At 46.2% G+C, this 27657-nt stretch overlaps 1 protein-coding gene across 4 annotated transcripts in view; it reads left to right on the top strand.

The window, feature by feature from the left end:
* ELAVL4 (ELAV like RNA binding protein 4) overlaps positions 1-27657 on the top strand; it is a 106731-nt gene that overhangs the window by 60909 nt on the left and 18165 nt on the right. For all 4 annotated transcript variants that reach the window (XM_044671934.1, XM_044671937.1, XM_044671935.1 and 1 more), the window contains one exon: positions 17006-17109. In XM_044671934.1, coding sequence (XP_044527869.1) covers positions 17006-17109 — 104 coding nt within the window. The remainder of the gene's footprint in view (positions 1-17005; positions 17110-27657) is intronic.

The following is a 27657-nucleotide window of genomic DNA, read 5'->3' as shown; positions in this document are numbered from 1 at the left end:
ACAGCTAGGAAGTATCTGAAACTAGATTCGAATCCGGGGCCTCCCATCTGGCCCTGGTTCTCTATCCACTAATCCATCTAGCTGTTCCTTATCTTTACTTTTTAGATGTTTCTCATAAGCAACATATTATGGAGTTCTTTTTTTAATTCACTATTCCACAAATTTCTTTTGTTTTATTTAATTTATTCCTTCATACTTAATAATAAAGCAGTTAGGTTTGCATTTTCCTCTGTTTGTATCTCTAATGGTTTTTTCCTCTAGATTTTCTTCTTTTCATCTTTTATGTTGGTACTTTGTCCTGACACATAATTTTACTTAAATTGCCTTATTTCCTTGTTAGACTGTCCCCAGTTTAAGACTTAGGCAGCACTGCCCAGAAGTGTCCAGGGAGTGTCAGGCCAGAATATGTTCACCCTGATCCTGCCTTAAACTTACCCTTTGATTCCCAAATCTCCAAGCACTCTTCATCCCAGATCCAGTCAGGTGGCTCTTAAAAGGGATCATAAATACATGTTCCAACATCCTCCTCAGCCGTGTGCATCTTTCATATTGTACCCCCAATCCTTGAAGAGTGTAACTGAGTCGGCGTGCGCTCTGGTAGATTGCCAGCCCTGCGCCTTGTGGTGGTCTCTGAGAAGTGCCATATATATGGCTGAAAAACGAATGAAAGGTGGCCAGCCCGAGGGCGAGCGTCCCTGAGCCCAGCCAGATGACAGGCCCTGCCTTCAGCCTTCCAGACTTCACGTGGGGCCTTCCAGAGTCCCGGCTCTCTTTCCGATCAAAACCGCCTCCCAGGCTCAGCGAATTGTGCCGAGGCCCTGCGCATTCATTTCTCCTCCCTCTTAAGTAGAATCTAAAAGAAAGTTGTGATTTTTAAAGGGGATGATAATTCCTATAGCATCTTCTGATGAAAGGATATTTTGAAATGAAGGATGGAGGGAAGAAGAAAGGAAGGAAGGAAGGAGTTTCCTAACTAGAAAAAAATAGGGGGGGGAAAATGATTACTTTCCTGAACACTCTTGACTCTGCCCTGGAAACCTCTTCCTCTTGGAAACTCCTTCAACCTCTGGACTTCACACACTGGAAGGACCCCCCTCCGCCCCTCCAGCTTTTATTTCAGCATGTCTGTTTGCTCGGCTGGCTCCTCTTAGACCCTCCGTTTTTAAGATGCTCGGGCCAACCACGTTTTCGTTCCTTTCCTGACTGCCCTCCCGACTCTCCTAGACCTTCTCTAGCTCACTAGCCATGTTTGGGGAACGGTGTTTGTAGGAACTTCACAAGGTGATATGCCCAGACCTAGCTGAAGACATGGGGAACATTGGCAGGAGCTCCCTTATGGAGGAGCCAATGAGGACAGCTCTCATCTGGCAGCCCGTCTAACGTTATGGAACTGAAGGAGAAAACCCAAATCCCGTCCCTCCCTTCTCCTAAACCCAGGCAGAAGAGACTTGACTGGGGCCGAGGCCCATGGCGTGTCCTTAAATTGATGAGCATCGCCCTGGACCCTGGTGACATTGCCCAGAGGGGGATTCAGCCCTTCACAGCCAGGATTTCTAAGAGCCTGGAAGCCCTCCCCGTGGACTCAGATATAAATAGCCACCAGCCTTTTTCCCCCAAACGAGCAGCTGCATCTTCAGGGTCCAGAATAGGTTTGTGTGTGCGCTGGGTGCTTAGAATCTCTCTCTTTTCAGTACAGCCCCACACAGGTAATCCTTGTGGGTGACGCCATCCCCTCTCCTCCATAGGTTGGACGAGGCTGGATTGTCAGAACTGGGACCTTAAATAGCAAGTGAGGAAGGTCCCAGCTGAGGATCCCAGACTCCCTCCCAACCAGTGTCCTAGAGGCAATCTCCCATTACCCCAGACCTCAAAAGTCATCATCTAACTTCTGCTGCAAGACCTCCAGGGAGGGAGAACGCTTTGCCTCCTGAGAGATCATTAGACAGCCCTAATTAAAAGGAGGTTTTACTTTAACATTGGACCTAAATCTACCTTCTAGAAATATGCACCCATTGCTTCTAGTTCAATCCCTTGGGTTTAAACAAAACAAATCTATCTTTCCCATGACTATTCTTCCAATAATTGAAGATGGGTATCTGTGTGACCTTGGCAAAGTTATTTAAACTTTCTCAGCCTCAGTTTCTCATCTGAAAAATGAGAAGTTTTGATCTTATGATCTCTGAGATCCCTTCAACCTTCAGCTCTGTGGTCTACCCTATGTCTTCATTTTTTTGCAGCAAGCATCCAATCCCTTCAACAGATCTTCATGTGTATGAGACTCAAGACCTTTTGCCATCCTAGCTGCCCATCTCTGGACACTCCAACTTAGCATTGTCATTAAACCATGGGTTCCAGAACTGAATACACAACGTCAGATAAAGTCTGAAGGGACTCTGATCTCTCTCTTCTTGGAAGCCATTCCTTTCTTAATTCAGCCCAAATTACATTAGTTATTTTGGCCTCCATGTCATACTGCTGACTCACATTGAGCTTGCAATTCACTAAAACCCTCTAGTCTCTTATAGACAAATGACTGACTCTCCATGCTTCCCCCAATCTTAAGCTTATGGAGTTGATTTTCTGAACCCTAGTATAATAATTTATATTAACCCCTATTGAATTTCATCTTTTTAGATTCAGCCTGACACTCTAGCCTGCCAAGTTCCTTCTGGACCCTGATTCTGTCATCCTCTATGTTAGCAAATTAGATAAGCATAGCATCTGTGTCTTTATCCAACTCATTGATAAAAATGTTAAATAGCACAGGGCCCGGCACAGATCCCTGGGGAACTTCTCTGAAGACCTCTTGCCAAGATGACATTGCCACATTAAACATTACCGTTTGAGCTGAGCCAATCATCTTTCCCAAATTCATTGAATTGAGATAGCATCTAGCTTAATCACTCCATCTTTTCCCACCTGAATAGCAATAGAAGCTTTATCAAATGCTTAGGTTAAATCTCTGTCAGCTTTTTTATAGCATCCTCTTAATCTATTGGTTTACTAACCCTGTCAAAAAAAAGAAAAGAAGGTCAGTGTGGCACAATCCTAATTTCGATGAAGCCATGCCACTCTTGGTGATCATCGCACCCCTTTCTAAATGTCCACTACCCATCTCTTTAATGATCCTTTCTGGAATTTCCAGAGAATCAAAGTCAGTCTCATAAATCTGTAGTCTCTTTTGAAAATTGGTATTTTTGCCTTTCTCCTGTCTTGCATGATTCTTTCTCCCCCATCTTTCAGCAATCACAGTGGCTGGTGGTCATTATCTTCCAGTTCATTCTGTATCTGAGAATATAGTTTATCTGGGTTAAGTGACTTGAATTCTTCAAGGGCAGTTAGGTACTGACTTATACTTTCCCTGAACTTCTTGGGTATCAATTCTGTTGGCCATTGTTGTTTTGTTATTTGCAGGGCAAAGGTCATTCCTTGACTGATAAAACTAGGGCGAAAAGAGAAACAAGCTACTCTCTCTCCCCTATGTTGTCAGTGATTGTTGTCCTAACTGACCCCAAGTCACTAGTCCAATCTTTCTTTGATCCTTCCCTTTCCCTCTGTATTGGGAGGAACCTTAAGGATCATTTTACGGATCAACAAAAGAGCCTTTTGTTGACAGATGAGGAAAAGGAGAGATCCTGGGGTCATCTGGCTAGTAAATAAATGATGGATTCTAGACTCCAAGTTCTTTGACCACTTTGGTTATTAAGTTATGTGCCCTCATTTGAAAGGGTCTGTATCCCTAAAGTACTGTGGTTCATATGTTCTTGTTAAACCCCTCTTCCCCTCCACACAAGATGATCTATTTGCCAACTGGCAAGCCTAGAAGTAATTCTAATAGAATCAGATCCTTCCATGGTGAGGAAAAGGATCCTGGAGGACTTCTATCTTGACTCCTCCATGAAGAATGAATCCCCTCCATGACATTCCAGAAGAGAGATTTAATTCAAGATGATAGAAATTCCATAGTTAATTAAAAGATTCCCAAATTTTAAAACCAGGGATTTAAGAAGCAATTAAGATAATATGAAATACCTTTGAGTTAATAGCTCTTTTAAAAATACTGAATGAATTTTTAGAAGTCATTGCTGATAATAACAGAATATTAATCTAATGAAACTCATTCTATTTCAGCTCAATAAGAGTTTTTGTAATGAGATGTTTTGCTTCTCCCTCCCTTTTTAAAGTCTTTAAATCCAAGTTCTGTCTGATTTGGGCAGACCCTCTTTTCTAGATTTTCACTGAAGCAGTTTCTTTATGTGGGATGGATGGAGCTTGGAACATATTGGGCAAATGCATGGAACTTCAACTAATTACTTCTTAGATCCTCATACCTTCTCTCCCCACCCCGCATCGTTTCCTTTATATTTCAAGGCCCAGCTCAAAATCTATTTCTTTCAGGGAGCCTTCCAAGAATTCCCAAGTAATTAGTAACTTTTCTTTCTTGCCCTCATTTAATATAGAATACCTTTTCATCTTTTATTCCAGTCTCCATTGATATTATTTTAAAGATGACATCACAGCCTTTTTAAGGCATTATCTTATCCCCATTGCTAGATTTTATGGTATGTGAGGACCGGGTTCACCTCCTAATTATTTTTGTTTCTTCTCCATGGCCTAGGGTGCTCTGTTGAATATGGATGGTCATAGTCATAATTATTGAATAAATTTATGAGTTAATAAGTGGATTTATGAAGAAGTCAAAGACTCTTGTAACTAGGGGAGGCCTTTGAGGGCCATTCTGAGAGTCAGTGCGGCGTAGTGGAAGGATGACTTGATGGATCGGCTATCAGAAGACCTGTGCTGTCTTGGAACTTCTGAGCAGCATTTCCTCAATTCATTGACTTTAAATGAGTCCCTCGCTCTCACCTTGTTTGTGTTATGGGCCACTTGGGTAGGCAGGCTAGTAAATCCCAGAGACACTTTCTCAGAATCATGTCTTTATTTTTTAAGCTCTTACTTGCTAGCTTAGTATCAATTCTAAGACAAGAGCTAGGCAATGGGAGTTTAGTGACTTCCCCAGAGTCCCGTAGCTAGGAAGTTCTGAGGACAGATGTGAACTGATTTCAATTCCAGGCCTGATGTTCTGTCCACCAAATGACAGAGAACTTCTGAGGTTTATCAAGTACGGATAAAGGGCATGACGAGACCTGGCCCGTAGGCAAAGCATTTTGACCACTGAGTGGAAAATGATTTGGGTAAGTGGCAGAGAGACCCAGAGAACAATTAGAAGGCAGGAGAGCCTGGACCAAGATAATGACTGTGTAGGCAGAGAGAAGGGCTGGGATAGAAAAAACACTGGTAGGTAGAAATGACAAAATTTGGCACCTGATCAGATGTGTAAGGTGAGTGCGAGTGACGGGTCATGAGTGACCCTGGAATTGCAGATCTGGGTGCCTGGAAGGCTGGTGATACCATGGACAGATGTAAGGAAATTTGGGAGGGAAGAAGTGAAAGAGAAGGAGTTCTTTTGTGAACTTATTGAGTTTGAGCACCCTATATAGGATGTTTAGTGTGGAATGTCCAGTAGACAGTTGATATGGGAATCAAACTCTGGGGAGAAGTTGGGGTTGCATATATCACTCTGAGAATCATCCTCATAGAGAAGATCATTTAACCCTATTTGAATTGAAGCTATTCTTATTCTTATTACTATTATAGTAACTGGAAGTGGAGCGGAGTGGGGAGAGAGCCTCAGGAAATCATGGAGCAGAGGCATTGTGATTTACCTTCCCCGTCTAAATTAATATTGAGATAAGAAACCTACCTAAAAGGCCTTGTCCCCAAAGGGGCACGTGCCTGCCGCATCTTGCATACCCATCCATCCAAGTAGCTCTAAGACCTTAAGCAGGCCCTACCTGCCACAGGAGCCTCAACCTGAAAGAAAGAAAGTTAGCATCAGAGAGTCTTCGAGTTGGAAGGGACCTCGGGGCTCCTCTGATTCATACCACCCCCTTCTGGAGATGGATGCTGGGCAGTCCTGACACTTGAAGTCATGGAAGAGATGGCCCCGAGGTCGGTCCTGCAGGTTTGGGAGGAGGAGAGGCAGGATGTGTCCCTGGGGGCAAAACATGTGATGGAGGGCATTCCGGGTTGGAGGAAGAGTGTGGTCAGAGGCACACGGAGGGGAATGATGAAGACTTTGGCGATTGATGTTGGAGAGACTGACTTGGCTAAAGTGGAGAACTGTATTGGCAACAATGGGGGAGAGAAAAGAGGAATGGGACCAGATTAGGGAAGGTCCTTTGACATTTTAAGACATCTTTCCCATTTGTTTTCTCTCTCCCTGTTTTGAAGAGTGACAAAAACTTAGGGGTTTGCTCATACTGTTGGGGGAGGTACGTGTGGGTGGGAAGACGGAAGTGTTTTTTTGAAGCTTTAGTAATGCTCTCCAGAGCATTCACTTGCTTGTTGGAAGAACCCTCCCTGATGCCCTTGAACTAGAGCTACCTCTTGACTCTGACCACAAAAATCCTTTGCCCTTCTCAATGGGTTTCCTGGGCCTTGTCTGTTGAGAAAGCAGCATAAAATCCAGCCATCCATCTACATCCAAGCTGGTCTTTTCATGTAGGTAAACTAGCTACATTATTCCGTTCTTACAAAATAATAATCGACATTCATATAATGATGTCAGGTTTGTAGCGAACTTTGCCTATATCGTCTCATTTGAGCCAGGTAGAAATGGAATTAAGACCATCAATGAATAAATAGCATTACTTAAGCACTTATTATGTTCTAGGCTCCAGAGACAAACAGAAATGAAATGATTGGTTAGAGTTCACACACTTCACAAGTGAGTAAACTGAGTCTTATAGAGGTGAAGTGACTTGCCACAGTCATTGCCAATAAGTATGAGAGGCAGAATTTAAACCCAGGTCTTCCTGACCTGAAGGCTAGCACTCCATTCATTTGCCAGGATGCTTGTTTAATTAATTAACTCTTTAAATATCTCTCCTACTGGACTGCTTGCTTCCTCTTGTATCCCACTCTGAGAGATAGGGAAGGAGAGAACCAAAAAGGACGAATGGAGAGCACTATGGATGGCACAGAAGAGGAGCAATCCCTCTCTCCATTATGTACTTTGGGATCCCAGCTCGTGTCAAAAGAACAAGCTGAGTTTCTACTAGATCCTTCTCTCTGTCCAAATCCCATCCACCTTGCAAAGCTCATCCCATGGATTAGAACTGTTCTAAGCTCCAGAGCCCAAGATCTCAGTGGGAGGCTGGTTGTAGGAGCTGAAATTCGACTGCGATGTCAGAACTGGGTGAGAAAGCAAGATTGAGGGAGCTGCCGGTTTGTCTGACTCAGCCCATCTCCCAGGGCATCTGCCTTCTCTGGCAGCTGTGGATATTCCCTGATGCTGCCCTGTGCTGATGTGTTGGAGTGGAAGTTCTGTACCAAGCCACCCCCTGACTCAGGCACCCCAGGGGGGAGGCTGCGGGTCAGGCCTTTGAGGGAAAGGATTCTAAATGCCTCAGACACGGTGCCCTCCTTTGTTCTTTGTCCTCTCTCGACTTACTCTTTCACCAGTCTTCAGAGGGTGACTAACTTATTACTTTCAAGATTCTAGGAATAATCCAGAAAGGCCAAATTTCTAATCCTGTGGGTCCTGAGCCCCCACTGGTATACTAATCAGCTATACTGTCTTAATTGTCTTTAGAAAAGGCACTTACGAAGAAACTATAGTAAGAATAATTAGTGTAGAACATTCCTGCAAAAGCCAGTGGCACACTCTACACAGGAAAAGCATGCTCAAAAGAATACAACCGTATCGGCATATGTATAGACCATAGCTGTGGCAAAAAGCTAATTCATGGCATCTAACTTTTTATGGCTTAGAAGTTCTTTCTTGAGTCCAAAGCGGCTTCTTTTCCAGCACAGGGAGGTCAGATGCCTTGAAGCTGGTACCATCCTTGGGGGGCTGTTGCTCTTCCAGTTTGTTCCCAGCGGCTCTCTATTCCTGACACATTGTGGCCATCAGCCCCTGACCCTCTGGTGGATACCCCGGCCATCACGGATGGGCCACAAACCCATCAGATGTTTACTATGCACCAGGCACAGGCAAAAAGAAAGACAGTCCCTGCCATTATGAGGATTTCCTTATAATGAGAGAAGACAATACACGAAAGAGGATCCAAAAGGACATGTGAGGTTGAGTGGTACCCACCGAGGCATGATGGGAAAGTTCAGAAAGTCAGAAACAGAGCAAGGAGGGGGATGAAGGCTGGCCAGAGTGGAGGTTCTGGAAGAAACTCCAATTAGAGAAGAGAGCTATAATATATAATATATATGTATAATAGATTTAATATAAAATATAGACTAGGAGAATGCTCTAGATCAGTGATGGGCAGACTATTCCCCGTGGGCCAGATCCAGACCCTAGTTTGCCCATCACTGTCTTAAGCAATTCCCTAATCACTGCACCCCAGATATATTCTGTGTGGAATAGTTTGCCCATCACTGCTCTAGAGTGAGAAGGTTTGCAGGGGATGATGGATGTTCTAGGGTAAGGCCACCCCAAATTCTGAGGGAATTTCCCGAGCAAGACTGTAGCTGAGCCATAATGTTCCATTTCCTTCTCCAGCTCATTTTACAGATGAGGAAACGGAGGCAAAGTGAAGTGACTTGCCCTGGGTCACACAGCTAGTAAGTGTCTGAGACTGAATTTGAACTCAGGAAGATGAGTCCTTCTGATTCTAGGCCTGGCATTCCACCCTCCATATAGGTTGAACTATTTCACATTTTCCCCCACTCCATAAATTCTGGCAGTTTCCTGTTACCGCCACAGCCCTCCATTCCTCTGCCTAGCACTTCCAGGAAAGCCAGAAGGAAAGAAGCATTATTAAATGCCCAGCAGCTCTTCCTAGGCTGGCCCCTTCCTGCCTCTGAGTCTCTCACATTTTCCTCTCCTCAGCACCACTGACCTAGGGACCGTCCCTGCTCCCAGCTTTTGTCCTAGCTGTGCCCTCCCTCCTCACCTCTGCCACCTGGCATCCCTCCAGCCCTCAGAGCCCACCTTCCTTTGTCCCCTTTCTCCTCCCCACCTCTAAGTCCCTCTAAGACTATCTTTCATTTATCCTCAGTTTATCTCCTCTGTACCTAGTCATTTACATGGCATTTCCCCCCTAAGAACATGAACTTCTCAAGGGCAGGGACCATTTACTTCTCTTTGTACCCCCAACCCTCTGCAGAGGGCCTGGCCCTTAAATCCTTGCTAATGGCCTACTTTTAGCATGAACTGATCAGTTCCAAAGGACTGAGAAACAAGCACGGAGAATCCAAGATTTCTCCCCTCCTGCCCTGCCAGGAAAGGCCAGACTTGTTCAAAACCAAAGATGGCGGCAGAAGGCACAAAGGAAAGAGGAGATGATGGACCAGCCGTGGCGGGAGGTCATCCGGAGGAAGGAGAGCCAAGAAGAAGGGAGTCAGAGACTAAGCCAGAAGAGAGCCACAGTCTGTAATCTGCCCTCATCGCTTCTCCTGGAGCCTTCCTGGGGGTTTTCTGCTGTCTCCATTCTTAAGAAAGACGGCAAATGGCTCTTCTGTCTTGGAACCCAAAGTATCAATTCTGAAGCAGAAGATAAGGGTTTAAGAAGAAAAAGACCATACCAGCCCTCACTGGGTCCTCACTGAAGTCAGGCCCCACTTCTTAGCTTTGGCATTTAAGGCCCTCAGCGATATGGCCCTAATACAGTTATTAAGTATTCGAGGTAGGATTTGAACCTGCGTCTTCCTGGCTCCAAGTCTAGTGCCCTACGCATTCGAACCACTCTTATTTCTTATGTTCTCCTTTCCGCCTCTCTCCCTCTCTCCCATGTGTTCTCTTTCTCCTCTGAATCCCCTAAAGCTCTTTCTGTCCTTTTTAACAGCCTGGTGGAACTGGGGTCTTGTAAAATTTTCAGATCAGACTTATATGAAAGCTGATCTCTCCTGCCACCCACTGACTGACTCGTTCTAGGAGAAACTGAGGCTCAGAGAGATGAAGTGAATTGCCTGAAATGTCCACATCTCGTCCTTGCACGGAGCCCCATAGGAGGTCTAGTCTCCTGATGCTTTTACTAGCCCATAGCCTAACCAGTCGGGTCAGCCTCAGTCTTCTGCTCTGCAAAATGGGGGTAATAATAGCACTTCCAGAGTTGTTTTGAGAGGAAAATGAGCTAAATGTAGACCACTTTGCAAACCCCAGTGTGCTGTAAAAATGTTAGCTTTCGATATTACTTCCAATCCTAGCTGTGGTAGGGGTAAGCAGGGAGGACTTTCTGGAGGAAGATGGCCTGGGCTGGATCTCAAAAGATGGGGAGGATTTAAATCGAGCCAGAAGAGCCCTGCAGCTGTGAGAATGACACGAATGTGGAGAGTCATCCCTTCCCACGGTCTCTCCTCCTGCCACGTAGAGCCTGAGGGACCCACTTATGCATCATACAGCTAAGTGTGGAATATGCCCAGAGGCTTCCACCGGCCCTGTCAGGAGGGGAGAGGCTGGTTCTGGGGCCCAAGGACCTGGGTCTGTCTGTCTGTCTGTCTGTCGGCTCTTCCTCTGTTACCATCTGCATGACGGGGATCACGATGAGAGAGTTTCTGAGCTAGAAGGGAACACATGGTGGTCATTTATTCCAAGCACACAGTGGCTGCAGAGTTCATTAGGGCCTCTCATTCTTTCCTAATTAAGTCAATCAATCAGGCAATCAGCAAGCATTTATTAAGCTTCTGCCTTATGCATGGAGCCAGGGTTAATGCTGGGGATACCAGGAAAAAGCCAACACGGCTCCTGCCCTCCAGAAGCTTCCATGCTAATGGGGGAGACAGCAAGGGGCTACCTTAGGGGGGGACGCCACCGCAGGTGAAGAGGGGGGGTCTTTAAATGCCTAATAAGACCTCTGAGGATGCAAAAAGAAGGGAGAGGCACAAACAGGGAGGGAGGGAGGAAAGGAGAGACAGAGATAGAGGGAGAGAAATGAAAGAGAGGCAGACAGAGAGAGATGAGAGGGAGGGAGGGAGGAAGAGCCAGAGAGGAGAGAGAGGGAAGACAGAGGGGGAGAGAGCACAGGAGGGAGAAAGAGAAAGGAGAGAAGAGGTGACAGGGCGAAAGGGAAGGGGAGGGAAGTCACTTAATTTCTCTCAGCCTCAGTTTCCTCATTTGTAAAATGGATGAATGATGAAAATGCCACCTACCTCTTATATATTCATACTACTATACATAATACTATATATAATTCATACTAATCATAATAATATATGATACTATTCATAAAGTGCTCTGTAAAGCTTAAGAGCCTGCATCAGTGGAGGGGAGGGAGAGAAGAAGCATTTATCGGTGGCCAAATCCGTGCCAAGGACTATGCTAAGCGCTTTACAGATGTTTTCTCATTTAATCTTCACACCAACCTTTGGAGGTAGATACTATTATTAATCTCATTTTACAGTTGGAGAAACTGAGGCAAATAGAGGTAAGATCACTTGCTCAGGGTCACAGAGCTCGTAAGCGTCTGAGGCTGAATTTGAACTCTGGTCTTCCTGACTCCAAGTCCAGTGCCCCATCCCGGGCATCCCCTGCCTGCCCCGGGCTGGCTCGTGTTTACAATAATAGTAGACGTTTGTCGGCCTGCCATCTATTCACTGGCCTTTAAAAGAAGACTCCGGGTCATTGTAAGACAGAAGGTGCGGACTGCTAAGAGTGCTTGTGGCGTGATAGGAATGGTATGGAGAGAAGTCTCTGGACGGACGGACGGACGGACGGTCCGGCTGTTACCCCCAAAAGGTTTCCGGCGATGATGGAGGAACCAGAGCTGTGGAATAGCGAAGAGATCGTCCCTTTAAAATGCTGCTTACGATAACATTCACAAGAGAATCTTTGTCGGCAATGACAGCGTATTTCTGGTATTTCGCTCTGGATTAGCTTATGTTAATAAAACAATGGGGGGAAAAGGATTCAAGGTAGAAGACTTCTCTTTACCCCTTTTCACTTTTATCTTCTCCCTTTTGGCCCATTTCCCCAGCTTTTGGGTCATTGACTCCACAAACGTACATTTGTTAAATAGAACCAATCCCCGTCCACCCAAGGAGCTCTTATTTCCGGGGGGCTGGGGGGTGAGAGGGGCTCCCTCGGGCCCAGATCCGTGCCTCGATGAGATGCCCTCTAGGGCTCCGACCAAGAACCCGGTGCCACCGGAGCGGGACAGAGCTGGGAGTGGCCGGGGCCTGCAGTCGGCCTCCCTTATCTAGGCCAGTGGAAGAAAGTGAGCCTTGGGAGGAGGCGGTGCTCCCGTCTCGTCCTCCCTCCATCATCAGCATCTTTTTCACTCTGATTGCTGGTCTTTCTGGGTACATTAAGCGGTGCGTCCCGAGCACAGCTGCCAGCAGGGGAAGGAGCCTCCGCCGAGCGGGCAGGGCCTGGGGCTGCTGCCCTGGGATTTCGTCGTCGTGCCTGGAGGTGCAGTATTTCAGCCTGAGCCAGGCATTCTCCCCTACCAAAAGCCCTTACTCCACTCACATGTTTTCCTCCGCAGCAGTTGCCCATCTGGCCTGGCCTCAGGAGCTTGGCAGCTGGGGAGCAAGGTGGGCAGGACGGGCCGAGAAACGGCTGACTCCGTGCCTGCTCAGACTTTGTCTTCTGTCTAGGAGTCTCTCCCTGTCCCCTTTTTTTGATGAACCTCAGGGGCGCTCCCTGCTCTTAATCTCATTTTACAGTTGAAGAGACTGAGGTTAAATGACTTGCCCAGGGTCACCTGCCTTCCCTCTCTCAGGCCCAAATTTAAAGTCCTCTCCTTGGCGCACAAAACCCTTTTTAACCCTGCCCCTTCCCACCTTTCCAGTCTTTTCGGTGGTCTTTCTACACGGATCTCCTTACTGTTCCTGGCGTACCACATCCCATGCCTGCCCTCATGCCTGGAGTGGTCTCCCTCCCACCTCTCCTTAGTTTCCAGTTTCTTTCCATGCCCAGCTTCAATCTCGACTTCCATAGGAGGATTCCTGGCCCCTCTCCAGATGGCCTTTGAGCCCATCTGCTCTGAATATGCCCCTCATAGTTCTTACCCTCATCTGACGGGGAGCTCCCTGCTTTTTTTTTCCCTTTCGCTTTTTTAAAAATAATCTTTGCCTTCTGCCTTAGAATGGATGCTAAGTATGGATTCCAAGACAGAAAAGCAAGAGGCCATTGGGGTTAAGTGACTTGCCCAGGGTCATACTGCTAGGAAAGTACCCGAGGCTCAAGTTGAACCTGGGTCCTCCTGACCCCAGGCTTGGCGTTCTATCCACTGTGCCACCTGGCTGCCCTGGTGTTTGTTTTCCTTTGTGTCCTGGTGCTTATTGTATGTAGGAGTTGACACATAGCAGCAGATGCTTTATAAATGTCTTCTGATTGTCGATTGAATATGTGTCTGCTGCTTTAAAGGAAGGAGGAAAATGAATGGACGCTTAACAGCAGTCCTTTTTATGTGGCTCTGAAGGGCAGCCGCATCTCCTCATGACCCAGCGCAGCCTCGAGAGACTCTGAGAGCCTCGGAGGGCCACCTGCCTTCTCTTGGGGTACCCGAGTATGGCGTTGGCTTGGCAGAAGCCACATCCGCACCTTGAATGAGGAGAACATTTTCCCTACCTGGGCTTTGATGCTCTGAAGCGCCGTTTGGAAGAGAATGTGGAGCGTCAGCACCCGCAGCCTCAGCCGGCAGCCTCTGGCGATGGGGCAGAAGCCCCTTCATTCAGGAGAGGTTCCCTTGTGTGCCATCTCTCCGTCCGTCTCTCCTCTCCCCGGCTCGGCCTCATTTCTGAGTCTCCGTCTCTCCTATGTCGAGTAAACTAGGTTTTTCCTTTGGTAAACAGTCTATCATTTTACTTGGTGATGTGTTGGGGCTGTTGGTGGGAATTTGTTATATCTACCTACCTATCTGTCTGTCTATCTGTCTACCTATATCTGTTCAATGGCAGGTGGGAGCCTTTCCTTGGTGTTTCCTCATAAAACAATGACCTCTTAGCTTCAGTTCAGCCCCGAGTTCTTTGCAAGGGGCCAATTGGCCAAGGGTATCGGGTAGCCAACAGTCACCAGGAATCCCTGCTTGACTAGCTAAAGGGAGGATTCCAGGGAGTTTGGATGTGGCTCCTGAAGGGCTTTGGCTTCCGTCGTCTTTCATCTTCTCGGGGGAGTCAGACGGCCCCCACCTGAGATTATACGGGTGGTCGACCTACGAGAACTTGGAAAGTGAGGTGTGTTTTTAATTTCCATGGATGTCTGCCTAATTTTAGATAGGCTCCTGTCTTCCCCAGAAACAGACACCAATTCCCTTGTTAGGAATTCTCCTACATAAATTCTCACTGGGGGCCGCGTGTCAGGAGGGAACAAACTGTCACTTTTTTCAGGTGTAAAAGGTGAGTCAGGAAAAATTCCAGGAAGAGGCAGTTGTGGTGTTGTGAGTATTATTATTAACCTTAGAGCCCTTCATAAATAGGAGCTTTCGTTGTTGTTTTGTTTTTATGTGGCTAGGCTTTGCTGGATTTCCATTTTGTAATTTTATAATTCTGCCTCTGTCTCTCTCTCCCTCCTCCTCTCTTCTCCCCTCCGCTTCCTTCCATCCTTCCTTCTCTCTCTCTCCCTCTCTCTCTCTTCCCTCCGGTTCTTTCTGCCCCTCTCTCTTCCCCTCCCTCTCTCCTCTCCTTCCCTCTTCTTTTCTCTCTGTGAATCGGGCCAGAAGGGCTGGCCTGTAGACCTGGCCACCTTTCTGAGGTTGATACGTTGGGTGAATGTGACCTACTGAGAAGCTGTGCTTCAGGGAGCTCAATGGAAGTAAAGGATAATAACCTGGATGCCATTTAAAATAGCGACACGTTGTGTCTGGAACTGTCTGAAAGCACTTAGTCACTGAAAGGAAGCATGGGTTTAAATAGAATAGACGATAAAAAGTGTTTGGGTACACGATTCTCTTTTTTTAAATGGCTTCTGTTGTCTTCAAGGTAAAGTTAAATGAGAAAATTGCAGGATATAAGTGGATTTAATTAGATTGATGTAATCTGACTGCATAAAGCCCAGACAAAATGAGAAGAAGCTGATGTTTTAAAACCAAAGAAATCCAGGCCTCGCTCTTGTCTTTTTCAAAATGGAGCCAGGAGGCTCTTGAAATGAGCAAGAATCGTGTGGATGACGAGGGCGTAGAGCTCCGGGAGAGCCGCTCCCTGCGCAAGGCGAACGATCCCCGGGGTGGGTGCTGGGGTGCCACTGCTCGTGGGTGGTCGCCTGTCCCGGGCCCCCCCATCTATCTAATGACAGTAGGCTTGGCAGGGCGTGCGCAGCGCCATACTCTTTCCACGTCCGAGTGAGGAGGGGGAGCAGAAGGGTGAAGATCGGGAGGGGAGCGTTGGTGGCGCCGGATCTGTAATATCTCTGCGTGTCTCTACATCTCTCCGTGAGGATCCGTGTGTGAGATATGAAATATAAATGTAAATATGTAGGTACACACACACACATACGTACGTGTACACGAACATAGCAGGGAGGTGTCCTAAGCCTAATGGAACTTGCCGTCTTCTTGGATGTATAGACAGGTGTGTTTCTTCAACATTTTTAAAAATTAATTTTTAAATTAGATTTGATTAAAAGACAACAGCAGCAGCCTCTCAGGATAGAAACCCAGTTGTTTCCTAGGGTCCCCCTCCTACTACCAGTATCAACACAGACATTTACCAGCAAAACAGAAGCTGTTGAGCTGATTTTGGCTGCTAAAATGGGCTCTCGTCAAGCGGCAGTGGCAGGCTGTTTGGTCTCCCGTCGGCGTCACTGGCTCTCCGAAGGAGGCTTTATATAACCCTTCTTTTCTGGCGTGTGATGTCCTTTCATTTCCCTCATGGCGGCCCTGCCCGACGCCCACAGTGCCTGGACACTCACACTCGTTCCTGCAGCTGTCCCGGCGCTGTGCCGCTGAAACGAGGGGGGATGTCAAAGACATAAAGTTTCCGAATGATATTTTTAGCTGATGACACATGGCGGAGAGAGCGGATGGACTATTTATAAGCATTAGCATGGCTGCAAGCACATCGCTGGGTTTGGAGTAGATGCCTGTGTTGGTGGTGGTCGTGGATGTGGCTTGTTTGTTTTTTTTTTTTTAATCAGGAAACCCTATTGTTGGTTCCCTCTCTTTTCTTTCTTTAAAAAAAAAACAAACCAAAAAAAAACCCTTTACCTTCCGTCTTAGAATCAACACCATGGGGCTAGGCAATGGAGGTTAAACGACTCGCCCAGGATCATAGCTAGGAAGTGTCTGGGGCCAAATTTGAACCTGGGACTTCCCATCTCTGGGTCTGGCTCTCTATCCACTGAGTTTACCCAACTGGCCCTCCCTCTCGTTTCTTAAACCCATTGCCCCCTGTCTCCTTACAGAGCAGATGGACTTCTGGATTACAAACATCTTTTACTTTGCTCTCTACTATGCTCTCCCTGGTGGAAAAACAATTTGGGGGGTGGGTAGAGTAGAGGTTTTCTTTTGGGTGGGTGGGGGCTGAGTATACACAGCAGCTTCTTCAGATTCTAGCATCTTATGCTCTCTGAGCAATAAACTGATTGAGAACCTACAGTAGAAAAAGCCCTGACTCTAGGGTCAGTGAACATGGGTTCAAATCCCAGCTTTGACCATTAGAAAATGCTCTGTAAAATTAGGTGAGTGTCTCCCCGTCCTAGCGTCCTCCACCGTAGCATGAAAGGATTCCACCGAATGGTCTCTGAAGTCCTTGCCATTCCTAAAGCTATGATCTCTTGATAGGTCTTCCAGTGTGAACCCAGAGCAGTGCTTCCATCTTACATGTGGAAGACAGTGACGTCTGGCCTCTCGGCTCATTGTCGTAGCACAACTCACCCCTGCGTTTGTGTGGTGGGGTATCGTTCCCCCAGTTAAAGGGATAATGGAGGACGTTTCTGGAAGCCATGGCACTGGTCTGCAGTAATAGGTGTGCTAACGTGCTCCCGTGTCTGGGAGAGCGATGCTCTCTACGATACTAAGTCCTCTTTTGTTTCTTTATGTTTCAACAGGGCAGAGTTTAGGGTATGGATTTGTTAACTATATTGACCCAAAGGATGCAGAGAAAGCCATCAATACTTTAAATGGACTCCGACTTCAGACAAAAACCATTAAGGTAAGAGGATGCCAGAACTGTCTGTCTGTTAATCCGTCTCACCCCTTCCCTCACTCTTCTACCCTATTCCCCAAAGACGGGGCTGGATGGCATCTCCTCTCCCAAATCAAGGTGGGCCCCTTGGCAGCTGGAAGAGTATTTTCATCCTCACCCCCACTCCCCTCGCCCCCAGCCCGACTGCAACTTTTTCAGATTTTTATTTATAGACAAAAACATTAACAAGAATTTTGAGCATTAGCAGGAAAGGGGGGAGTGCTTTTGTTTTTTTAAACCAAACCAAATAAGCACCATCAGCCAGAGGTAAAGGAAAATTCCAGTGGATAAAAACAATCAGCAAATGGAGCTGATGGAGGGCTGTTGGCCAGTGGGAGGCCGATAAGTCAAGGCAGTCTTTGGCTGCATTCTGGGAAAGGCTGAATCCCCAGAACTTCCTTGGGTTAACTTGGCAGACCTCTGAATGAGATGAGCAAGAGAAAGGGGCCCCTTCCCACCTGGCCCCCATCCATGGCCTCTAGCACGTTGGGTCCCGTGCTGGCCAGTTCCTAGAATCGGTCTCTCAGTTTATCTTGTCTGACAAAGCATAGGACGAAAGGAGAAACCCTTCCCTGAATGGGGCCCTGTGGGTAAAGGCGACAGCACGGACCTTTGAAAAGAACAGGCTCAGTCATCCCAGCTGACAGAAGGAATCATTTCTGAAGAATGAAGGGGGGCAAGGAGGAAGAAAATATGGGGGGTGGGAAGCGATCTTCCTTTGACCTTTGGCACAGATGTGGCCTATTCAGGAGGGATTCTCCCAGCTCTTGGGGGAGCAGTTTTATTTTTCAATCTGAATTAAGGCCCAGATTTATTTTAAAAGGTGGTTTGCTTTGCCCAAGCACATGATGACATGACAGTTGTGGGGAGGCCCATGAACTGCCGGGTGGCAGGAAGAAAGCCAGCTTTGGGCTTTACCAAATCAGATAGCTAAGGAACGTCTATACATGGGTCGATTAGCAAGAGTTGACTCATTGCTTGACCAATCGGCTATGAGGAGGGGTTGTGCAAGGGTTCCCTTTGAGAGGGAGCCCTTCTCATCCGAACGAGGCCGGTTCATCAAGTAGGCTGCCATGCCATGGTAAGAATTCATCTTTTATCTGGGCTTTTTACCCTTGGAAAGACCACCTGATTTTGAGCTCAAAAAGGTCCCTCTTTCTCCACCCCAGTGTCTCTCCAATCCCCACCTCCACGCCCTTTAATTCCGTGTCACTGGCCTAGAGACTTTTCCATGAACAGGACACTCCATCTCTTAGCTTATTTTCTCTGCCCTCCCCCATGACTAGAATGTTCTCCCTCATCTCTCCCTATTGCCTTCCCTGGCTTCCTTTAAGCCCCACATTCCCTTCTACAGGAAACCTTTCCCAATCCCTCTTTGCCTTCCCTCTCTTAGTTATTTCCTATTTACCCTATATATATGCCTTGTTTGTACGTATTTGTTTGTTTGATATTTCCCTCACTAGATTATAAGCTCCTTCAAGGCAGGGATCCTTCTGCCTTTCTTTTTATCCACCAAACTTCAACAACACTAATAACTTTCTTCTGTCCTCTGCCAGAAGACCTTTTGGCCCTAAGTCTTGTTTTATAGATGAAGAAACCGAGGCTTAGAGAAGTTAGTGACTTGCCAGCTACTTTGGGTAGCAAATCTATAAACACTAAAATGTTTTCTTACCCAACATTCCATATAAAGATTCCATCAGATTTCTGCTCTTCTAGGCTCATAGGACATCAGAGAGGAGAGGGATCTTTGAGTTGAATTTACAAAGGAGAAAATGGAGGCCAAGGGAAATGACTTGCTTAAGAGTTGCCCCAAAAGTATGTAGATCTCTATAAAAATAGGCTAAATTATTTGGGATTGTTCTTATCTGTTGGCTTGAAGATTGGTGTGTGAGTGTATTTGAATATGTGCTCCCACATGTGCAGTGAGATTAAGGGACTCTTCCTTTCATCCTTGGGCAAATCTCTTATTCTCCCTAGACTTCAGTTTCCTCATTTTAAAATGAAAGTGGTAGATTAAATGATTTCTGATGACCCTTCCCATTTCTATACCTGTGTTCTCATAATTCCTGAAGCCCGTTGTCATTGGTGGCTTTTCTATCACACAGTTATTATGGGTTGGAAGCAAGACTTGAACTCATATCTTTCCAACTGCCAAGCTAGGTCTCCATCCATTAGACAGCACTGCCCCTCTAGCTATAGTTATGTAAATGGAAGAGATCTTCTAGGGCAGCCCAATGTCCCCAAACCCTCATCCCAGCACTCCATGTTATAGTGTCTCACCTAAAAGGTGATTCGTGTCACAAAATTAGTCTGCTGAGGATTTTGAAATTTATCTTCACAGGAGTCTTAGTTTGGGAATTTGCTTTAAATAATCATTCCTGATATGGATTTTAAGAACAAATTAGATTATTTTAAAATTCTGTTCTTATTCACTGAGATAGATGTGCGCCTCACCCCCTCACATTAATTCCCTGTACACACACGATTAATAGAGTGTATACACACACGTGTGCACACACACAATATCCACTGTAAAAATGGATCTATGAGGCATTTCTAAGTAGTGCAGTCCAGATCGAGACTCTAGAGTTTGGATGACCCGTAGGACAGGTGTAAGGGGGGGAAAGGGGTTTTATGGGTTCAATATATTAAAAGGTGGTCGCCAGAGGATTGATAATAGATCTAATTATCACTCACACGGGAACACAGTTCTGAGCCCAATTATATACCTTCAATCCTCCGCCCCCCACCCCCTTGCCCTGGCTCCTCTCAGGTGAAAAAGCTATATGACCTTTGAGATCCCTTCCAAGTCTAAAATCAGTGTCCCAAAGCACCAAGTGTCTATCCTTCTCTCTCCCTATTCCTTTAACTAGGGGGAGTACAGTGGTTAGAGCTGTTAGGAAGATCTGAGTTCAAATCCTGCTTTAGATGCTTTACTAGCTGTGTGACTCTGGACAAATCAGTTCATCTCTGTGTGCCTCAGTTTGCTCATCTGTATAAGAGTAAGGAGAAGAATAGCACCTCCTTCCCAGGGTTCTTGTGGGGGTCCAGTGAGCATGTAAAAGCCTCTGCAGACCTAAAGGTGGCATTCTATATGTGCTAGCTGTTATATGTTTTACACATTGTGGGGGTTTTATGGAACTGTCTAGGTTTCTGGGTCACATTATCCTGCTCCCCTTCATGGACCTGGATGCTTTCTGGTGGTCACTTGGTCTAGTGCCCGAGGCCTCAGCCTCGATGAATCCTCTTTGCCACCTGGGGGAACTTGGGCAAAGGTGGCCTGGTGGCATGTTGCTTTCGTGTCTCTTCTGTGTGTTAATTAAAAAAAAATAGAAGGTCTTTCTCTCCTAAGACTGCTGATTGCCTGCATTCCTGGTTGCAGCTTTGGAGAATTCTTTGGAAAGCCGCTTGGGCTTTTTGTGTGCTGAGTCTGGGTGGTGGCAAGTCTGTGGAATCTTTCTTAGCATTTGTCCATGTAAAGACTTAAGTTGTTGGGTTGGGCCAGTGCTGGTGGGAAAAGGAGAATTCCTTAAAAAGCTAATCACGCCCCTTCTGGGGGGCAAACAGTCACATGGGCAGGCTGGGTCTTGGGCTTCACTAATGCCACCTTTTCTGGAGCATTTTCCTAAGAGGGAACTTGAGCCAATCACCTCTCAACCTGCCCTTTGGGGAACTACCCCATTGGGGGAAAATATGCACTGACCCTGCAGGGCTAAGACTTGGCTTAGAATTGGGCCCAGAGATGAGGTGAGGCAGCAGAGTGGCTCTTAGATCCCTTTACTTAGCCCATACTTAGGTATCAGCTAGTCTGACCTACATTTTGTAGATGAGGACTTAGAAAGGTCAAATGACTCACCTGGGGTAATAAGTAGGAGGAGAGGGGCATTCACGTGTTGATTGATCTCTTTCACTTTTATAGGACCCACATTTCCCAGGGCCCCGGCCCCTAACACCACCCCAGCTGTCTTAAAATAAAGAAGAAAGGGAAAAGTTCTGTAAAATGACATTGTAGGTAGGATTTTACAACCCTGGACCTCTGCTTCTGCACAGGAACAAGGCAGATAGAGATAGAGGAGATCTGGAGATGGAGGGTACGTGAAGGGGAAGAGAGGATTTCTCATCTCTTCTTTTTTAAAGCCCTTTACAAACTTCTATCTTAGTATCTATTCTAAGACAGAAGAGTGGCAAGGGCTAGGCAATCCAGGTTAAGTGACTTGCCCAGGGTCACCCAGATAGGAAGTGTCTGAGACCCGATTTAAGACTCCAGGCCTGGCTCTCTATCCCCTGAGCTACCTTCTTGACCCTCTTCTGTGTCTTCTTTGGAGCTGAGTTTTCAAAGCTGGCTCTCTCGACATCATACTTGGTGTTCTTCGCCATCTATAAACACTGCCCATTCTTCAGGTCATAGAAGGCTTCTCAGAAGAGATGAGCCTCAGCTCAGGTTTTAGAGGATGGGCCTCCAGCAACAGCAAGAAAGGGAGAGAAAGGCACATGGAAACCCAGAGTAGGCATGAGATTGCCACGTTGATGGGCGAAGACACTTGGGTTGACTCAAATGGACTGATGTCCTAATCAGGAAAAACAAGTCAAGTCCGCTAGCATGTATTAATTTACTTAACTATGTTTCATGCTCTGTGGTAGGTGCTGGAGATATAAATACAAATGAAAAGAAAATAAGACAAAAAAAAATCCCTACCCTTAAGGAGCTTCCATCCTTATGGAGTAGTCAAGTCAGCACATTAGCATTAGGGGTAATAAGCCAGAAATAAACTATAAAGTCCCTGTTAGTGATATAATCTGGACAGAGACAGGATTCCTGCCATCGTGGAGCTTATGGTCAAGGAGGAAAAGATGAGACGGGCTCTGATGCAGAACAATGTTCATGCCTAAGCATGGAGACTGCCAATTGAGAACTGCCTTCAGACCCAGAAGACCCGAGTTCAAGCCCAGCTTCTGCCAGGTGGTGGCTCTGTGACTAGACAGATCATCTAACCTCTCCATGCCCCCAGGAACCTCTCGGACGAGTCTGCCATTTACAGTTACCATTCCATTTCTCAGCCAGCTTGCCCCAGGATGAACTCATCACCAGAAATCTCAACATCTCAGCAGAGATTGCTGCAGCTTGGATACCCAACACTTCCTCAGATCCTTTTTGCTTCTCCCCTCGGATAGGAGGGTGAGAAGACGGAGGGGACCCCTTTATGGCCTCCCTTTATAGAGGGATCTGAATTCTAGCTGTCTCTTCATCTCCTGCCAGCTACTCTGCTTGGTTTTGACTCCTCAGATGGGGCAGGTGCCCTCTGGAGCTGTCCCTCCCCATCTCTTTTCAGCTTCCTTTGGTAAACCATCCCCCTTCTAGATTGTAAACTCCCTCAGGGCAAGTATTGTCTCTTCCTTATTTGTGTTCCCAACACTTAACCAAGTGCCTCTTAACAAATGTTTATTGACTAAAAAAGAGCCAGAATTTCCAAGGGTGGGGGGGAGCCCTTCCTGGTGAGGCAGAGTAGATCTAGACTGTCTAGGCAGTTGCTTGTGTCTAACTGTGAACAAATAAAAATGTATTGTTTTGTACTTTAAAAAAAAGGAAAGTTGGACAGGAAGTTCCTTGAGGGCAGGGATCATCTTTTTTCCTCTTGTATTTCTATCTAGAGGGCTTAGCAAAGTGAACAACACATAGTAGAAATTTAATAAATGTAATATGAACTGGCTTGACATTTTTCCTCTCAAGACCACTTAGTACATCAGCCCATTTTAGCCAACCCAAGTGTCTTCACTATCCCATCACTGGACTGGACTTGAGGTTGGGAGATCTGAGTTCAAGTGTGAACCTCATACACTCACCTGTGTTATCCTGGCAAAGTCATTTAACATCTCATAGCCTAAGTTTCCTCTGCTATAAAATGGGGAGATAATATTTGCAATAGAGCATTGTGAGAAAAGGACTTTGGAAGCTTTAAAGTGCTATGTAATGCGGGTTATTATTACCATCCTGTGGGCCTGAGGGAAATGGCATTTGAGTTGGGTATCAGAGAGTGAATAGAAATCTAACAGAAAGTGAGGCAGGGCCGAGGAGGAAGGCATTATAAACATCAATCTACAAGCCAGACCAAAGGCACACAGCTTGGACTGTGGATATTCTTAAGAATGCAATAGGCTAACACAAGACTGGAAGCAAAGGGTGGTTCCATACCGTGGAGGGCCTTGAATGACATGTGAAGAATTTAAATTTTGTTGGGTTAGGTACCAACATAGCTAGAGCTGTGGACTTGAGTCAAGAAGGTTAAGTTTGAATCTTAACTCAGACACTTACTCTTGGTACAACCCGATTAGGCCCTTCTCTGAGTTTCCTAATCTGTAAAATGAAGATACTAATTCCCTATTTCAAAGACTTGTAAGGAACAAATTAATTAATGTGTAAAGCATTTTATAAATCTTAAAGTGCTATATAATGCTAGCTGCTATTGCTATTTAGTAAATGATACGGAACTATTGAAATCCTCTTCCTGAGTTCAAGTCTAGTCATAGCCTAAGTTTTCTTAGGCTGTGACTTTCTAATACTTTCTCGCTGGGTGATTCTGGGTAAATCATTTAACTCTGTCTTGGTTTCCTTGTCTGTCAAATGAGCTGGAGAAAGAAATGGCAAACCACTCCCATAGCTTTGCCAAGAAAACCCCAAATGGTGTCATGAAGAGTTGGACAGGACTGGAAACAGCTGATCCATTCTAAGGAGCCATTGAAAGGTTTTGAGGACAGGAGTGGCCATGGCTAGAGCTGTGTGTAAAGAAGAGAACTCCAGCAGCTTGTGGAAGATGGTCATAGAAAGGGCAGACGTGAGAAAACATGTTGTTAAACTATTGTAGTCGTTTGGCTAGGTGAGAGGTAGGCCTTGAATTCAAGTGATAGGAATAGAGGAAGGTTCGGAGGTGAGAGATGATGGAGGAAGAATTGACAAGACTTGAAATCGAATGGACAGGAGCCCTGAAGGGCCTGGACCACACAGGGAGGCTTAGAGGAAGGGCAGGTTTTGGAGGAGAGACAGGAGGTTTGAGGTTGCCCAGAGGTCCATTGGGAAAGGGGAGGGAGCCCTGGATGCTGGCTCTGGAACACAGGCAAAAAGGCCTTCCCAGAGGTACAAAGTTGGGAATCATCTCATGAGTCAGAACTCTACCGCCAAGGGAGAATGAAGAGAGAAGAGAAAAGGGTTTTGAGCAGGTCCTTGAGGGACAATCCTAGTAGGGGCTCAAGAAGAGAATGAGACAGAAGAAGCAGTCAGAGAGGAACTAGGCATCCGGCATGTTTAAATCTGAAGAAAGAGAGGGTTTAGTCCACAGTGTCCATACTGTGAGATCTAAGAAGAGGCCTTCGGAGTTGGTCATCTCCAACCCTTGGTAGAGTGGCAAGGGAGTAGGGGGTGTCAAAGAGAGGAAAAACCAGATAGCCAGATGGTAAGAAGTTTAGGAGGGCGTGGGTAGTGTCGTGATAGAGGCATTGGGCAGAGACATTTTTTTTTACCAAGAATTTTAACAGTGAAGGGGAGGAGAGAGGGGGAACCGTAGTTGGATGAAGTAGCTATGTCAAGGGAAGGGTTATTTTGGGGACTGGGGAGACCTCAGCGTATTTGTAGGCCACTGAGAGAATAGAGTTGGGTATGCATGAGTGTGGGTGTTGTATATATGGGAAGCTCCAGGGTGCAGGCTGAGGGAGGATGAGCAGGGAACCCCTCCTGCTGGGGCCAGGGTGGGGGAAGAGTAGGTGATAAGCAGTGCTTAAAAGTTTGCAGGAATGGAGCCCAGAGCCAGGAAGCTTGATACAGATGGTCCCCATCTCCTAAGTGAAGTGAGAGGAGACATCAGGTGGAGGATGGGGGTTGGAGGGAGGAAGAGGTGGCCATAACAGATGCTCTGAGCAGGGAGAGAGGGAGGTAGTAAGGACGGTGTTTGGGAGCTGAGAATTATTCACCTCTGTTCAGAGGACAGAACTAGGAAGAGAGGGATAGGAGTTAAAAGCAGATTTCAGCTGGATTTTAAGGTCAACTTTCCTAACAGTTTGAGCTGGCCCACACTGCCCAGGGAGATCTTGGGCTCCTCTCATTGGGAGCCCCCAACCAGAAAGTGTATGGATGCTTGATGTTAGAAGAGACTTTTGTCTGGGTACAGAGTGGACTAGTTAGCCTGGATATAATTAGGAAGTAAGGAACTGTCTGAGGTTCTTGGCTAAGGGTAGCATAATATGTAAGAAAAGTTAGACTAGCAGCAGTTTGCAGAGCAGTTGAACAAAGGGACAGAATGGCCTTAGAGATCCCAGCTAAAGGGAAGTTGTGGTGAATTATGCCCTTTAGTTCATTTTATTATCTCATTTTAAAATAGAATTCACATAATGCCCCTTTCTATGGCTGGTAGACCTCCCCAACTTCACCTTGTAAGGCAGGGTCTCTTGAAGGGTACTCTAGATCTGCACTCCTAGAACTAATCTCATGAGCCCCCATCAGTATGGTTGCCTTTAATAGTCAGCTAAAGAACACAGTTAGCTCAGAAAAAAGACATTTACTGAGAGGGCATTGTAAAAGCAATAGGGAAAAGACATTTCTTCATTAAACTTAGAGTACCCTGCCCCCCCCCCCCCGTGACTACATATAGCATCAGTGGGAAAAGTGTGCTTGCATACACACATACACAGAGTACACTGAGCAGAGATAATACTCACATCTCTGGTATTGCAGGACGCTGGTACTCTTCTCTTTCTTGGGGTGTCTCCCACTAGGGTAGCACCTCTTCTGGGAAGGTTATTCAGTTGTGATCTCTGGGCCTCTGTTTCTCCCTCCATCTCAACTCCCAAGGGCCAGAACTGGCTCTTATCAAGTTGCCTTCATAAAACTCCCACTATCTCAACAACAGGCCTTCCCCTGCTTGATGCTGTATCTTCTACTAGGTAAATTAATACAATAAAAGTTAGCAAAGCTGGTGGAAAGAGGAGAGACAAATTCCCCTCCCTTTTCCTTCCATGACCAAGAGTCAAGGAGTGGTTTCTCCTTGAGAGTCGAGTTCTTCTGTAGCTAGCTCCCTTCTCCTCTGCCAGGGCTCCTGCTACATAGAATTATTCCCTGCCTAACTTTCTTTGTTTTAGAAAAGATCTTTCTTTTTCAAGGCCACCCCTCCCCCCCAGGGTGGCCAGTTTTTGCCCAGCCAATGGCCCTCTGATTCCATCATTTTTAATCAGAGAACTTTATACTCCATTAAAAGGTACCAGAGTATAAGCCTTTTAAAGCCGTAGCACCTTATAGCTCATTCTTAATTTTGGAAATTTCATTAGCTAGACTGGGAGTAGTGGTAGGATTGGGAGTCCATTGATTTAGGGATATCCTCATCAATTCTCTCATTTAATAATTCCATTTATAAAAATTTCCCATTTAATAATTCCATTCATTCCATTCCATAGAATCTAATCCAATGGAATAATTATTCAATCAATAAATCCAATAATTACATTTAAAAAATTTGAGGACTCTATCATTTATTTAGTTGCATTCTATCAGCCAATCAAATGAGCATTTATTAAATACCTACTATATACCAGGCTGTTGTTGTTCATCCTTTGTTTTTGAAGAGGCCCAATAACATCGCAATGACTTTCGAATGAATATGTCGTAAAGATAAGAATGAAAGTCTCTGCCCTCAAAGAACTTGCATTTTATTAAGAGGAATCATATATACTTATGTAAACAGATTCAGAATACATTTGCTGTGGTTCCTGGCTTTCCACTCCAACAGCTTATTCTCTGGACTTGTCTGTTTCCTTACCTGCTTCTTTACCCACCTCTGAGATCTCTCTGTTCTGCAGCCCGAATCCCTCCTTTGACCCCCACTTGAAGAGGATCCCAAGTCATGCCTTTAGTACTCTCAGCTCTTCTCATACCTGAGACTCTCCATGTCCACCCCAGAGCCTTGCTCCCATAGGGCTACCCTTCTCTTCCTGTCCCCTTCCCACTTTCTAGCTCCCCTTTGGGTCTCGTCTTCCCCTACTAGAATCCAAGCCTCTTGAGAGGAGACCATCTTGTTTTCTTGTCTTTGGATGCCCAGAACTCCTAGCGTTGATCACATAGCAAGCATTTCATAAGTCCTCCATCTGCAGAGAATGGCAGCAGCAGCTGAGGGGGTCAGGATGAGCCCTTTGCACAAAGAACGTAAGCTAAGACTGAGCAGGAGCGAGGGTTGTCAGAGGAGTGCAGCCCAGACGTGGGGGACCGCCAGCCTGTAAAATGTCCTGGAGACAGGAGGCCGTGTGTGAAGAACAGGGAGAGCGGACCCGAGCTCCATGAAGGGGGAATTGTGTGCAGGAAGAGGAGACGGGGTGGGGGGGCCTGATGCCGAGGTCAGCTCTTCCCTAGAATGACAGACCCAAGACCTGTGCCTCCCCTCTTGGAGCTGGACACCAAAGGGTTTGAAGTCTGTTTGCTTCTCCACCCATGTTGGCGGATCTCGTCTCGATTCTCTTCTCTCTGTTGCCTGTCTCCAAGAG

This window comes from Gracilinanus agilis, chromosome 4 (assembly GCF_016433145.1).
Source record: "Gracilinanus agilis isolate LMUSP501 chromosome 4, AgileGrace, whole genome shotgun sequence".
Classification (NCBI taxonomy): Eukaryota; Metazoa; Chordata; class Mammalia; order Didelphimorphia; family Didelphidae; genus Gracilinanus; species Gracilinanus agilis.
This window is presented reverse-complemented; position numbering and strand designations above follow the sequence as displayed.